At 37.9% G+C, this 15,628-nt stretch overlaps 1 protein-coding gene across 1 annotated transcript in view; it reads right to left on the bottom strand.

Moving 5' to 3' along the window:
* Window positions 1-15,628, bottom strand: part of DCDC1 (doublecortin domain containing 1) — a 394,396-nt gene that overhangs the window by 365,692 nt on the left and 13,076 nt on the right. Inside the window, 1 exon segment of the mRNA XM_066360544.1 lies at window positions 5,274-5,479. Coding sequence (XP_066216641.1) covers window positions 5,274-5,479 — 206 coding nt within the window.

Raw genomic sequence — 15,628 nt, 5'->3', positions numbered from 1 at the left:
CTGCTTACTTGGAAAAGGATTGCTAGAGAGTGTAATAAGTGCATGTTTCTTTATAACAAATTGCCAGACAGCTTAGTAAAATGGCTGTCCCATTTTGCATTCTCATTAGCTATATAAGGCTTCCAGGAGCTCCAATTTTTCAATATTTAGAATATACAGACTTACAATATTTAATATTGTCGGTCTTTTATAAATTTTAGCCACTCTAATGTGTGTATAGGGGTAATTCAGTGTGGATTTAATTTGCATTCTTTGATGATTAATAATACTGAGCATCTGTTTATGTGCTTATCGTCAGATTCTATATCTAGATTCCTCTGGCTTAAAGGCATCTGTAAATGTCTATTATTTATTTATACCTTGACAATCATATACAAGTAATTCCCTGAATACTTACATGATTTTTCAGAAATAATAGGAAAAAGTCATTATAATGAAATATGCTTGTATACAAATATTAGGGGAGTTATTTGTTTTTTTTCTAAGTCAGACTTGCTACACGTAGACTACTCCCTGCAAACCAGTAGACATTTTCCTTTTCCCGATTTCTGAACGCCCTGCACTAGTTCTAATCTAGCAACCAGTGATTTCATATCCCATAACCTGTTTTCTTATATTCTTTCTCTTAAATAACATGAGAGAACATAAGAAATCTATGAGGATTTCTGTGATTAGTAAATCTGAATTTTTTAGAACACCAGAATAGAGTTCTCTAAAACTTAGTCAGGCTAGAAATCATCTGGAGACATTTGTTGAAATTGAAATTCCCAGGTCCCACACTCAAGAGATTCTTAATTCAGTAGGCTGGAGCGGGGCCGCGAAGCCTGAATGTTTACCACAGAACCCAGATGGTTCTGATGCAGGTGTCTTGTGGACCGTTATTTAAGAAACACTACAGACCTTTGACTGCAATAAATATATGTTGCCTCCAGGTGACAAAGGGAGTATTCAGTTCTAATTCAAGTAGCTTGAAACTATGTTTTCCAAAGTGGGGTGTACAAACGCCAAGAGACTGGGTAAAACAACCCATTGAAGTAGGAAGAGGATATTGAATTATCTTTTTATATTAAAAACCTGCTTTATCAATGTTAAATAAAATATGGACACTTGGCATGTAAGAGGAGGGAGGAAGAGAAAGAATCAGAAAGAAGATGCCAGTAACAAAAATTCTGGAAGCCAGAGTAAAGATAATTAAGTGGGTAATGATTTAAAATCCCAGAAATGTCAAAACTTATGCTAGCAGAATAAACCTTGCTCTGTATTGCAGAACCCCCAGAAAGGCTCAGAAATTTGGGCCATCGGTTACTTCTTAACAAGTGGGGCTGAAAACAAGTTGACTATTTCTGTAAAAAGCAGTTAAACCCCCAGAACTCAAGCAAGCATCCCAACAGCAAGCATCCAGGACAACTACGCTACTGCATCAGAAGAAAAGACAAGATGCTTGTTCTGCAGGGAGGTAAACCAGAGAAACTCTGGAATCAGAAGCACCAGGCAGATGTGTGAGGGTGGGTTACTGAAAAGAGGGGAATTCAATGAAAATCTACATAAGAAAGTGCAACTTTTAGTCCCCTTCTCCACTTGACTAATAACCCTCAAATTGGCAGTCTCTATGCAGTGAAACTGATCAGCCCCAGAGAAAAGATCTATAGACATTGACAATTAGAGACCTTTCCCAACCTCCAAGAAAAGGCCCAGTGAAATCACCCCTCCGTAAGCACACCTGTGCTCAACAGCTTTTCAATTGCTTTTATCCCTTTGCTTTAAATATTGATGGAGGATTAGCTCATCTTTAAGAAAAGCCTGTAATAGGAAAGAGCAAAAACAAACATACAAACAAAACAACCGAGTGCTTAGAGAAAACAAAGACAGCCCTGGAAGCAGAAGTAAAAAAAAAAAAAAAAAAAAAAATTCATTGGATTGGTAGGTAAAGGCAAGGAAATCTCCCAGATAAAAGAAACTATAAGTTCAGTTCAGAAGATTCAACAAATCCAAGTAGGAGTTCCATAAAATTAGAGCAGAAAAAGTCAAGAAAAAAAAATTATCCCAAAATAATAATAATTCAACAAAATTACTCATCAGAGAAGTATGAGACTTTTCAGTTTGAGCATCTAGCACATCATGGGAAAACTTCCGAAGTCTGAGAACAAAAAGATGATTTTAAATATTCTTCTAAGAAAAAAAATTAAAAGCGGGTCATCTACAAAAGACAAGGAATCAGTATGCTACCAGACTTCTCAACTGCAACACTGGAGATAAGCAAGAAGCAATGGAGCTATATCTTTAATATTTAGAAGACAGAATAGTGTCCTAAAATATATATAAAAAAATTATCTCCCATGTTCTCTTTCTCAAAAAGCCACCAGAATATGTGCAGGATAGAGTAAATTAAGAAAGAGGAAGACTAGACACTAAGAGAAAAGAGTCCAACAGAGGGAAGAAGGAAAGATATTCAATCCTCAGGCTGATCGTGAAGAGAAATCTCAGGACAGAAGTCAGCGCAGCAAGTACAGTAGTTCAAACTGGAGCTAGAGGACAGGGATCTTTTCCATTTTTTCATTCATTTCATTATCTTTTTCATTGTTTTCTCCACCATTGCAATCACTTAGCAATAGCAATAGTACATAGAAAACAATGCAAAAAACAAACATAATTACTAACTGCTGAGAAAAAAATAAATAAATATATCTCATAAAAGAAATGCCATCCTGGATAATACAAACATCCACACAGCTTAATTCCACTTCTCTGACAATAATTCTAAGAGATAACTGAGGGAAAATACAACCGATCTACCACAATGCTAGCCTGAAAAAAGTTGTGTGCCTAGAGCAGATATCTTCATTTTTTATTTATTTACTTTGCATCTTGTGTTCGCAAAATTTTTTAAATACCTTTATCAAATCATGGATATGTATGTTTAGTCTGTACTCCATAGTGACAAGGTGCTGTATCACTACTAAAACCATACCAACTAATTCTAAACCATATAATTCAAGTTTCAAAGGAATGGCCTATACTTCTGGTGTTCCAGAGTTTAGTAAAGAATTACGTCACTTTGGACCTCATTTTAAACTTCTTTATTACTTAGCCTCCTAAGTAATGAATTTCTTCTTGGTTTTGCATTCCTGGTTGAAACAGTCATTTCCTCTTGTCTCCATTCTGAGCTCAAAGGAGACTTTTATGCTTTAACTACCTTATTTTAGCAACCATCTTCAATAAATCTCTTATCCCACTGGAACAACCTTTGCCATATTAGAGTCCTTTACGTTCTACTTCATTTTTATATTACTTAGCAATACAAAATTTCTAAGTAATCTAACTTACTGTATAAAAAGTTTAGTAATCTAAAAATAACTAGTAGTTCCAACATTCCTAATATGTTATCATAAAAGAGAAAATTATTTGTGTTTCTTCTAGGAGTATGCCACTTCTTTGTTCCTATTACCAATTCGGTATTAAATCTATAAATAGGGCATTATCCTATAATTATCAACAAAGCTTTCAAATTTAAATTTTTATTTACTAAGTAGCTAGCTAGTGTTATATTTTTTCCCCTCCAGAAGGTTCTATTGACACCAAGGCCAATATTCTGTTGCTCCCTCTCCTTTACTTCATTCTTAAAAGTGATAAACAAACATTGACACATATAACTATTACGGAATCATTCCTTGAGTTTTATAAATTGTAAAAATTCTTTAAATTCTACAAATTGTAAGAATAAAAAGCTGAAGAATTTCTTGATCATAGAGTTTCAAATAAATTACTCTCTACAGCCAAAAAAGAAAATATCCATGACACTTTGTATTTACACTCAATCCTTCATCCAAGAACATGTCATCTGTGACCATTACTCCAATTTTACCCCCAAGGCATAGAATTACAGAGACTGAACTGCAATGAACTCAAGAGGTTATCTAATCTAGCTTCCATCTCCAAGAATGACTGCATTTTAACATTCTGAGAGATATGTCCATCTTCTCTATTTCTCAAAATCTCCAGGGAAGATGTTACAACTTGCCTTAGCAATTTGCTCTTCTGGTGCATAATATCTCTTGTTTTACTCATAATCCAAATATGTAAATAAGAAGGAAATAAAACCTGGTTTCCCAGCTTCTCAGTAAATGTTCTTACAACCACAAAAAATAAGTAGAGGAGGAAAAAAAGATACTTTGATAATAAAAATTTTCAACATCTAGTCAACAATTCACCTGTTTTAAGCAATAATTATTTTAAAAAATAATCTGGTATAACAAAACGATTTACATTTATCTTGACTTCTTAATAAATATTTCTCATTTATAAGAAATAAATTTCTAACCATTAGATGTCTGTTCATGAGTCCTAAAGATAAGAATGACAAATATTTTGGGGGGACCTCTCTGGGTGCCAGGCATTATAGCCCACAAATAATATCACATTGAATCCTCATATCAATTCTGTGAGGTAGGCATTATAGTTATCCCCATTTTTTAGATGAAGAAATTGAGGATCAGAGAAGATAAGTTACCTAAGGTCTCAAAGATAGTGAATGATGAATGCAGGATTAAAACCTAGACAGTTTGGTTATATTTTAATTTCTAATATATATTTATTGATAATTATTATAATTATTATTATTAGGTTCTTTTAAGGTTGATTGAAAATTTCACATGTAAAAAATGTTTTTTTCAAATTCCCATTAGTTTATCCATATATTTTTTAATATAAAAGATGATCTGGAACATATAAACACGTTCTAAAAAACATGCACTTATGTAACAAGTAATACTTTTAAATTTGTTTTTTAAAGCAAGCTTGATTATTACATGGTTTGTCTTAGGCGCATCAGAAAATGAATATGGAACCTTTAACTGAATGTTAGTTATTTTAAACTTTATTTGTTCTTTCAAAGGGGTGCTTCTAGGTCTTATTTCTATACTAAATGAAAGGTGCAGGTTTGAGTTTTGAAGCCAGATTATATTGGATTCAATCTAAATATTCTATGAAAAATTGTAACCAACTAGAATGTTTCCCCAAACGTAAACATAACTTTTACTAGGTAAATGACCATGTTAGCCAAATAATCCCTGAAATATTATTGCTTTACTAAGGTACTTTATGTTGTTAGTACAATAAGCATACTTTTAAACAGCTGAATTTTTGTGTTCTAGAAAATGCCTTCTTAATATTTCAGTTTATTAGTAGACATTGATATTTAGAGGAAAAACAACACCTTTCAAAAGCATAATAACTCTGAAATTTAATTTATACATCAATATTTGATACAAAGTTACCTTTTTCATTGTTTCCTTTCCCACTGTAATCTCATGCCCATCTTGCCCCATGCCATTCTTAAAGAACAGAATTCAGACTGGGGTCTTCCCAGTAAGTTTCTTCATTCTAACAGAAAGAACAGGCTTGGTTTTCCGCCTCTTGACTTCAGTAGGAAGCATCAGCCCATTCATTGTCCAAGTTACTTTCTTCATTAACAACAGATGGTCTAGAAGAGAATTTTTTTTTAAGTCAAGTCAATATTTGGCTTCAAAATTAAAAATGGACACATCATGCTTCCCCTCCCCCTATTACCTATATCCTATACACTGGCCAGTCTCCATTTAGATGCTGGTTTTCTGAAATGCTACCACCAGCTTCCCACTAACCGTGACATAAGCTGTAGCAAGCTGTCTGCTCTGATAGCCTGCATAAATCATCATTTCTGAAGGGAACAGATGTTCAGGGTATGAAAGAGTAATACCACAATTTAGTCCTAATTAAAATTCACCTTAGCATGCCTCTATCACTGATCAGATGCACTGGGCAGAAAGAGTCCATTGAAAGGGTCCAAGGTCCTCTGCTTACTATACTATTTAGGACCCTAGCAACGTGGTCCCTGAACTTTTGTGTTCTTCAGGGTCGAGAAAACACTGTTTCTCTTTAATATGATTTATGATCCATGTTGCTTTAAAGATGATGACCTCCAAATAGTAACCTTATATGTAATTCTTCCCTTCTGACTAGAATGAAGGTGCCTTTTAGGATATTTTTGGTGAGAGACTCCAACTATTTCACTAAAAATGAAAAGCGGTTTCAAATTAACAGTTTACTTTGACCTATGTATTTTCAAAGATGTGTGCAGGAATTTAAGTTTCAGAACTCCCACTAATATTAATGGGAGTGCAACTAAATTACTATTTATGACTTTGAAAATGTGAGGGTAAGAACGGAAGGGTGGTGTATTGCATACTAAGTTGCTGACAGCATTCCATTCTTTTCAAGAGGCTTCACTTCATAAGTAAATAATTTACACCTGAGTTATTTATTTTACTTGTGCATTCAACTTACTTTAGATTACATTTTATTTTCACATAAATACAAAAATGCAATGAGCCTTCGTCATCTGCTCTTTATATGTCCTAATGAGAAAAATAACATTTATTTGCATGTAACTGAAAATAGCTGAATTTGTTTGCCCAAATTTCTAAATAACACTTCTCTATTAGCACTTGCCTTGGCCTCCTTGACCTAGAAGTAGTACTTCACATAAATTCTACTAGTTTTGATATGAAATATGAGCAAATCATTGTAAATAAGCTTCAAGTTGCAGAATGGCTTGTTATTCAATGATTTTGTTATTCAAAGAGCAAAGCACTTGTCTTTCCATACCTCTCTCTTGATTTCTCTTTCAACCTCTTTCTTTCTCTCACACACATACACGCATACAAACATAACAAGTAGGCAGAAATATGAGCAAAAATTACAGAATAGATAGATATGCTTAAGCCTTCAAGCAGAGAAAACATATTTTTACAGATATTAGTTACTTTATTTTGTTATTCTGTAATCTAAAATGGACAGAAATTAGAATTAGAAATATAAACTAGAAGTTAATGAGTTCATACATGCCCAAAAGAATTGAAAACAAGTACTTAAATAAATGCACGTGCACACATGTTCACAACAGCTCAATTCACAATAGTCAAAAGGTGAAAACCAAATATTTACCAATAGATAAAGGAATAAACATGTTGAATTACACATAATACTTTGTATATATATATATACAGTGTGAATGAACTTCAAGAATGCCAAATGGATGAAGCCAGACATAAAAACTAATATGTAATTTATTTCATATAAAATATCCCGAATAGGTAAATCTGTAGAAACAAACACAGACAGATGGTTTCCAGGGGTTAGGAGAGTGAGGGAATGGGGAGAAATTTAATAGATAAGAGGTTTTATGTTGAAATGATGGAAATATTTTGAACCTACATAAAGCGGTGACTGTACAACATTGTGAATGTACTAAATGCCACTGACTTGTTCACCTTAAAAGGATTAAATTTTTATGTGAATTTTTTAAACAATGTATAAAGGAGGAAGAGGATGAGAAGGTGGGGGAAACTAATAGTATCTCTGAAAATAAAATGTTTAAATCTCTTACTGGGGAATAAAAGTTAACAAATTGATAGGAGTTTATCATACTCTGAATGCCTCCCCAGATGCTTTGAAAAGTGAACAGTGAAACATTAAAACATTGATTCTCAGCTCTATTACTTAGTGACCCTGAGTTATCCCACTGTGCATCTCTGACTTCTCATCTACAAAATGTCTAGTGAGTACCATTCTACCACATGATGAGGCTTAAATATTTTAAGTTTGTATGTAGATAAAGCCAAAGTAAATTTACAATATATCTAGAAAAGGGTTAGATAGTGGAGGCCAGTATAAAGGGTTTGGATTTTATTCTGGAAGTGATAGGAAGCTATTCGATGGTTCTCAGCAGGGCACTGGATGAAGAACAGACCATAGCAGAGTGTAGAAGACACCGGTGGTGCCCTCACCCCTCGATTCCTTGTACTCTGGGCTAATACACACAAACTTCAGTTGCTATGACTTCTGCCACTAACTTGTCACAGCTGCACCCTTCTCCTGAGAATGACCCTTGGCTGAAAGGAACCAGACACCTAGCCAGGACATGCCTGTGACATGATGACCTCTTCCTCCTACTTAGTGGTGCAGCCCAAAGCCGATGACTGATGGACTGGGTGGCACGACAGCCAGTCTCCTTGTCTCAAGGTTGGGCAACTCTCACTGGTATGTTCCCCACTCTGTAGTGTGTCCCACTCCAGGCTGGGGCTAGACCTCAGCTCGATTCAGGGGTTGGCCAAGCTTCTTCCTCGACTGGATGCGGCTTCCCTCGGTCACTTCCAGGGTTTATTTAAGAGTATTTCCTCACTAAGTCCTTTGTATCCAATACAAAGCTCCTCATCACAGGCTCTGACCCTAGACAAGAGTTAAAAAACAGAAACCTAATTTTGAGCTATTCCTTTTTCACAGGAGTATTAAAAGCATCATTCCTTTTCATTCCCAGCTGGTCTCACCGGCCCATTTCTCTCTCAGCTTCCTATCGTCTGTAAGAACTTCCAAATAATGTTTGATCCTCCTCCATTACATCTGACATTCTATACTCCAATTACAGATGAATTTTTCTAAAACACCAACTTTGCCTGAAGAAAAAAACATTGGAGCTACAGCTTTTGAAGCCTTCCGCTAGTCAGTCAGTCATCCTGTCAGTCTGTGTCTGTCAGGCAGTCAACAAATACTTGTTTGATCCCACCCTATGTGCTAGACCCCATGTAAGGGATATTTGAAATACACAGTCCCTTTCCTTAAACTTACGTCTAACAAAAGAGTTTGCCAACAGTCTGACTTACCAAATTTTCTGATTTTATCTTACCCTAGTTTATATCCCTTGAGTATTCCAAGTTCATTTTTAAACCCACCCTTTACCTATTCAGACTTAAGTCCTTCTCAAAATCCAGTTTAAGATCTTCCCTTATTGTTCCAATCCACAATGACCTGACAGCCCTCTGAATCCTTAGAACACGTGCAGCCTGCCTCACCCATCGATATGTTCATTCACTCAATAATGTCTGAGAATCTACCACGTGCCAGGTACTGTGTCAGGTGCCAAGGAAAGAGCATAAACTCTCTGGAATTTTTATGGAAATGCTCTTTTTTTATGTAAGCCTTTAGAAGGTAGGAATCAAGCCTGTATTTCCTATTACTTCACTCCAGGGTTGAAACAAGTTCACTACACATATAATAATATAGTTATTAGATGTTAACTCTTCCTGTGCATTTAAATGTTTAATTTATAGAAATTTAAATTTATTTCAACTTTTCATAACATACCGATTGTGCAAAATAAACTTTATTGTTTGTGTGTATGTTCCTATCATCTTTATTCCCACCTTTGCCCAGTGTGAGCTCAAATATAATTATTCGACCCCTTTGATGCTCACTGATGACCCCAGTGGTAGAGAATGTCTTCAGGAAAATAAGAAAACTTGCCAAGGACAAATTCTTAACAGTGAAGGTCTAGGAAGTAGTGACATAAATTAGAATAAACTCAAGGTATATTTACAATAAATTCTTATATATCCCTCAAGACTTTGTTTGGAGGTCATCTTTCCCAGCAAGCTACCCACAGCTCGCACACCCACCTTTCTGCTCTTTGTGAAGACGTCTCCCACTGACCTTACCCCACCGCACTATCACTGTGTGTATATTGACTAAGCATTCAATACTTATCCATGCATGGTGTAAGTGCTCACTTAGGGCTGAATGACTTAATAAATAATGCTACCTTTATTCCAATTTAACTTTACTCTGATAAAAGGAATATATTGATAAGTCCATTACCTCATAACATCTGAAGACACTTAACTCACTTAAAAATATGCAGTCTAGGCCCTGGCCAGTTGGCTCAGTGGTAGAGCGTCAGCCTGGCGTGCAGGAGTCCTGTGTTTGATTCCCAACCAGGGCACACAGGAGAAGCACCTGTCTGCTTCTCCACCCCTCCCCTTCTCCTTTCTCTCTGTCTCTCTCTTCTCCTCCCACAGCCAAGGTTCCATTGGAGCAAAGTTGGCCCAGGCGCTTGAGGATGGCTCTGTGACCTCTGCCTCAGGTGCTAGAATGGCTCTGGTTGCAACAGAGCAACACCCCAGAGGGGCAGAGCATCGCCCCCTGTTGGGCATGCCAGGTGGATCCCAGTCGGGCACATGCGGGAGTCTGTCTGACTGCCTCCTGGTTTCCAATTTCAGAAAAATACAATATATATATATACATATATATATATATATATGCAGTCTAAAATAAATCAATTTCTGAAGTTCCAAATAGGTATTCTGAAACAATTCTAAATGGATCTAATAAAACCACATAATAGAATAAATTTTGGAACAAATTTGGAAATATTTATAACATAAATTAAATATAGTATTTTTAAAGGTACTCCTACTTTATAGATCTTTGTTGATCTTGATAAACATAGAAAGACTATTGAAGAAATATAAAACTTATATAAAGATTTTACACCTACCTGTAAAGCGGCCTAATAAAATAATACTAATGATGACTAAAATGTATTAATTAATTTACTAGATAGGCAGTGTAGTCTGGATTTGAACCTTAACTCTGCCTTTTATTGGCTCTGTCATCCTGGAAAATGAAGTAAATTTCATTTGCCTCAGTTTTCTGATATTAGAAATGGGAACAATAACAGTAATTTCCTTATTTGTTATATGGAAGAAAGGATTTTGCACAAATAAAACACTTATGTGTAAATGTGAATCCCAGTAAATGATGGTGACATGATTATCCCCGTGATTTTCATCAAGAACTGAGCATACAGAAAGCAGCGTGTGGAGTGCTTTATCTCCACTAACCTATTTTATCCTCACGACCTTAGGAATTTTGTAACATTATCATTTCCATTTTGTCAATGAGGAAAATGAGATGAAATGAGGAGAAATTAACCAATTCCATCTGGATCATATACATCCAGTAGGACGGTGGATCAGAGATGAGCTCAGGCTGAATGACTCCAGAGCCATTTTTTTTTTAACTGTGATACTACAATCCTTCATATACCTAATATCCCATGCTTCTTAATCCTTTCCCACATTCCACTATTGTTCTATCTTAGCACCATCTAAAAAGCAGCTGCCCTTCGTGCCTGTATTTTGGTCAAAATGTCCGTATAAGAAAACTGCTGTGCGGCCCTGGCCTGTTGACTCAGCAGTAGAGCTTTGGCCTGGTGTGCGGGGGACCCGGTTCGATTCCCGGCCAGGGCACATAGGAGAAGCGCCCATTTGCTTCTCCATCCCCCCCCCTCCTTCCTCTCTGTCTCTCTCTTCCCCTCCAGCAGCCAAGGCTCCATTGGAGCAAAGATGGCCCGGGCACTGGGGATGGCTCCTTGGCCTCTGCCCCAGGCGCTAGAGTGACTCTGGTCACGGCAGAGCGAGGCCCCAGAGGGGCGGAGCATCGCCCCCTGGTGGGCAGAGTGTCGCCCCTGGTGGGCGTGCCGGGTGAATCCCGGTCCGGAGCATGCAGGAGTCTGTCTAACTGTCTCTCCCCGTTTCCAGCTTCAGAAAAATACAAAAAAAAAAAAAAAAAGAAAGAAAAAAAAGAAAACTGCTGTGACTCTGGTTACAAATCTTTGTGTGTGGTCAATCCGAATAGTCTGATGCAGAGAACCAAGTTTCTCATTTTGGCAGGCATTGACATCTCTTAGCTCTTTGTTGTGGCACTGTCCTGTACATTACAGAAGGTTTAACAGTATCCCGGGCCTCTACCCACTGGATGAAAGTAGCATTTTCCCAGTTGGAACAACCAAAAATGTCTTCAGACATTGTCCAATGTTCTCCATGAGTGAAAATTACCTCCCAGTTGAGAATCATTGCAGTAAAGGAGTTTGAGACAACCCCCTCTGCTAAGGTCCAGGGTGCGATAGTAAGCTATTGACACACACTATGCTCTTTTCTAACTCCAAACTTTGATTATACCCTCTTCCCTTCCTCTTTGCTAGGCTATCTCCCTTCCTTCTCAACTCAGTGCTACCTCCTCCAGAAGCTTTCTTTCATCTATCCCTTTTGAAGCTTCAGAGCTGTACCCCTCATTTTATTGAACTTCTCTGGTCTGTATGTGTGTCCCTGTTAGACTTAGCATTTCAAAGGCATGGAATGTGTTTCCATCTGTGAGCCTCCCAAATCTGGTATGTTGTAAACAAGTGTGCTTTTTGGATGTTTAACAAAATAATAAAAGTGAATCATACATTTTCAATGTAAGTATCTGTTCCTTGCTATATAGTCAGCACCTGATAGTAGAGGCTCAAAAAATATGTGTAGAATATTTGTCAAACATGTCACGTGGGAACATTATTTCATTAGGCAGATATTAGGTAATATTTTCATTAGGTAGATATTAACTTGGTTTATGGCTTCTCTGTATTTTGGAAAAGAGATTACATTTTTATATTTATGGTTAATTAGCTTGTTCATTACCATGTCCTTCATTGAATCTACTCAGAAACCAGGTATCACGGAGGACAGCTCAGAGTAGGAAGAAGCAGACAAGTCATAGGATTGGTGTGTTACTACCCGTCAGCCTCAGAACTGTAGAACCTTGGGATTGAAAAAAGACCTTAAAAATTATTGACTCTGATCACCCACTTCATTTACTCAGTTTATTCATTCATTCAACAAAAAAGCTCTGAGTGCTTACCACATTTTTCCTGCTACATACACTGTACAGAGAAGATCTCAAAGAGCTCTAGGTCCATTTGGGAAAACAAGAAAAGAAAACAAAAGACAATGTGGCGTGCGCGAAGTCAGAGGTGGGCACAGGGTATTGGGGGAGCATGGAGTAGGGGCACCTGCTACAGCTTGAGGTGGTCAAGAAAGGCTCTCCGAAGGAAGAACATGAAGTAGGTCTTGAAGGATACATGTGTGGACGAGAAAAGAAAGGAGGACGGGGCCATAGACTGAACCTGACAAGCTCTGGTGAGCCCTGCGCAAAGGCCTTGCAAACTCAGAGACCAAAAGTAACCACACAGGACAGTCTGAAATGAAAACTTCCTAACAAAAACAGTTCCTGGTGGTAGTCATGTCCTGAGGAGGTATTTTTTTTCTAACAAAGGTCAATGCTTACCTTAAGCAAGCCTGTCGTCTTTTGCATCTACAATAACGTACTTAATAACATGCCTTTGAAATGTAAGGGTAATCTTCTTTTTCTTCCCCACTAGAGCAGGAACCAACAACCCCCACATTATTATTACTGTGTTAATTAAATTAACTATCTTATGCCTGCCCATGTAAAAGAAGTTTCAGTACAGGGGGTCCTAGGGCTATGACAGTCTGGACATATGATATTTCGAGTTTACGATGCTCACTCCCATAAAAGCTTAAAAATATTGAGATGTGTTTTGGCTTATGCCACTAGCATCGTACTTTTTTTTTACACTCATGGTTTGTCTTTTATTTTTTTTTAGTACAATACAGTGTACAGTACAGTATATTTATGTCCTTTTCCTTTTTTCTGTGCCTTAGTTTTGTTTTATGTTCTAGACTATGGTTTTACAACTGTGTTAGGATAGGTAAGTGACTTAGGCTAGGGTATGTGTTGACTTACACCAAAATTCAGGCTACATCACTGTCATAGGTAGGGAACTGTGTCGTAACCCCAGGACCCCCTGTACAGTACACATTTTACTTTGTATCCAATCCCAGAGATTTCCCTACTTTACTTTCTCCCACCTCCCTATTCTATTACCAATCAATTTCATGTAATCCCCTAATGTCTTCCCCTTTGATTCTAATGTATAAAATAAATGGTAAAACTGCCATTTGGGGAGCATTTTCTTAATCCTTTAAGACTTTGCTTCCCAGCAATTGTCAGCAATTTGGCTCACATAATCTCATAAAAATTCGTACAGGTTTGAAAGTTTCTGAAATTGACACATGGAGTGGGCAAAAGAGAGAGAGCATACTCCAGGTAGAGGAAGCAATGCAGGTGAGCGTGATGGGACACTGAGCGTGAACACAGAGTGGGGGGTCCAGAATGAATCACCCCAAGATGTGCCTTAGGGGTACGTAGATTACTTTGAGCAAAAGGCAGTTTTAGCTTCAGGTTCAAGAGAAATTTCTGTCCCTGCCCCTTTAACAACCTAGAAGAATTTGAATACAAGGCCTTGCTTATAACAGATGATCAGGGAGAATTCTTTTGACCTTCCTATAGACAGGGCAAACATCTACAATTTACTGAGTGTCTGCTACCATCCTGCAATGACCCTTTGAAGCCCCCATGGTGCATTCCAAGCCCAGGATGTTTTATATACCTCGGTCCCCTTTTCTATCTCGGAACCTCTCATGAATGCATGTTCTCTGATTCTCTTGTATACCTGGGGTTCCTGTGAGCACTATATTAAATTTTATTTTCTCTTGTCAATCTGCCTTCTGTTGAGTTATTTGGCCAGTCAAAAAAAAAAACTAGAGGAGGGAAGGGGAAATCTTCTCCCTTCCCCACAGTGGCCAGAGATGGAGCAGGCAAGGTGTGAAGGAGCCAGATCAGAGCCTTGTGCAAACCCTGGGAAGTCCCACCCCTCCTGAAGCAGGCCAGTCCATCTTGAGGACAGGTGAGACTATTGGGAAAATCTCCCTTACATTATGGCAAAATCCATTCTCTATGAAACGAAGCTATTGGGATAAGCGAGGAATCCTCATCTTTAGCAGCACCAGGTGGTTCTTCTGTAGGGACATGTGCCGTGCTGTTAAGAAATGTGGTTGAGCCTGACCTGTGGTGGTGCAGTGGGTCAAGTGTCAACCTGGAAATGCTGAGGTCACTGGTTTAAAATCCTGGGCTTGCCCAGTCAAGGCACATTGGGAATTGATGCTTCCTGCTCCTTCTCCCTTCTCTCTCTCTCTCTCTCTCTCTCTCTCTCTCTCTCTCTGTCTCTCTTCTCTAAAATGAATGAATAAAAATAATTTAAAAAAAGAAATGTGGTTGAGGGCAGACAGCAAGGGTAAGTATTATCACATCCAGAAGTGAGAAGAAAAACAGAACTGACACTTCCATGCCAGCACTGAGAACCCGAGGGTGCTCAGCAGAGACCTGAGTGGGTGTTAACCCTGGTGAGAAAGAGGATTAATCTCAGAGGCTGGGAGAGGGTGGAATGTAGAGTGACCAAATGATATGGGTATTGTAAGGCGTGTGGGACAAGGAGGTAGGCCGAATATTAAACAAGAAACTCAATGTCATCTCAACACACTTTGAACTTCTAAGAACACATCCTAGCCAGAGCTAACAAATGCTTTTTACACTTGTCTTGACTTAACTTGCAAATCTCAGCATCCCTCCCAGGGTTGAAACTATCTGGTTCCTTTGTAAGAATTAGAAAACAACCTTCCCCTGCCCCCCCCCCCATGGTGGAACTGCTCCACAGTCCCTCAGTTGTGCATAGCCGAGAGCCTTCCAAAGGTCACAGGATCTTTCCTCTCTTACTCCCTTACTTTCAATAATAGTTCATAAAACCTACTACATGCAAAGTACCATAAGGCATACAAAGATTGAGGGGAGAGATGGGCAGGAAGGGGCATTCTTGAGAGGATGTGGGAAAGCTGAAAAATCTCAGATCTATAGGTTCCCGGGAGAATCATTTATACCAGCACTCCACTTCTGACCACTGTCTGGTCTCAGACAGCATTAGCATAACCATTAGCCTCACTGCAATGTAATTATTCTTGAGCTGCCTTACTCTGGCTCCCTGCCAAAGGGAAACACTCACAAATCTACATATGAATTTGGG

This window comes from Saccopteryx leptura, chromosome 1, assembly GCF_036850995.1.
Source record: "Saccopteryx leptura isolate mSacLep1 chromosome 1, mSacLep1_pri_phased_curated, whole genome shotgun sequence".
NCBI lineage: Eukaryota > Metazoa > Chordata > Mammalia > Chiroptera > Emballonuridae > Saccopteryx > Saccopteryx leptura.
The sequence above is the reverse complement of the archived record's forward strand: the minus strand, read 5'-3'. Positions and strand labels throughout refer to the sequence as shown.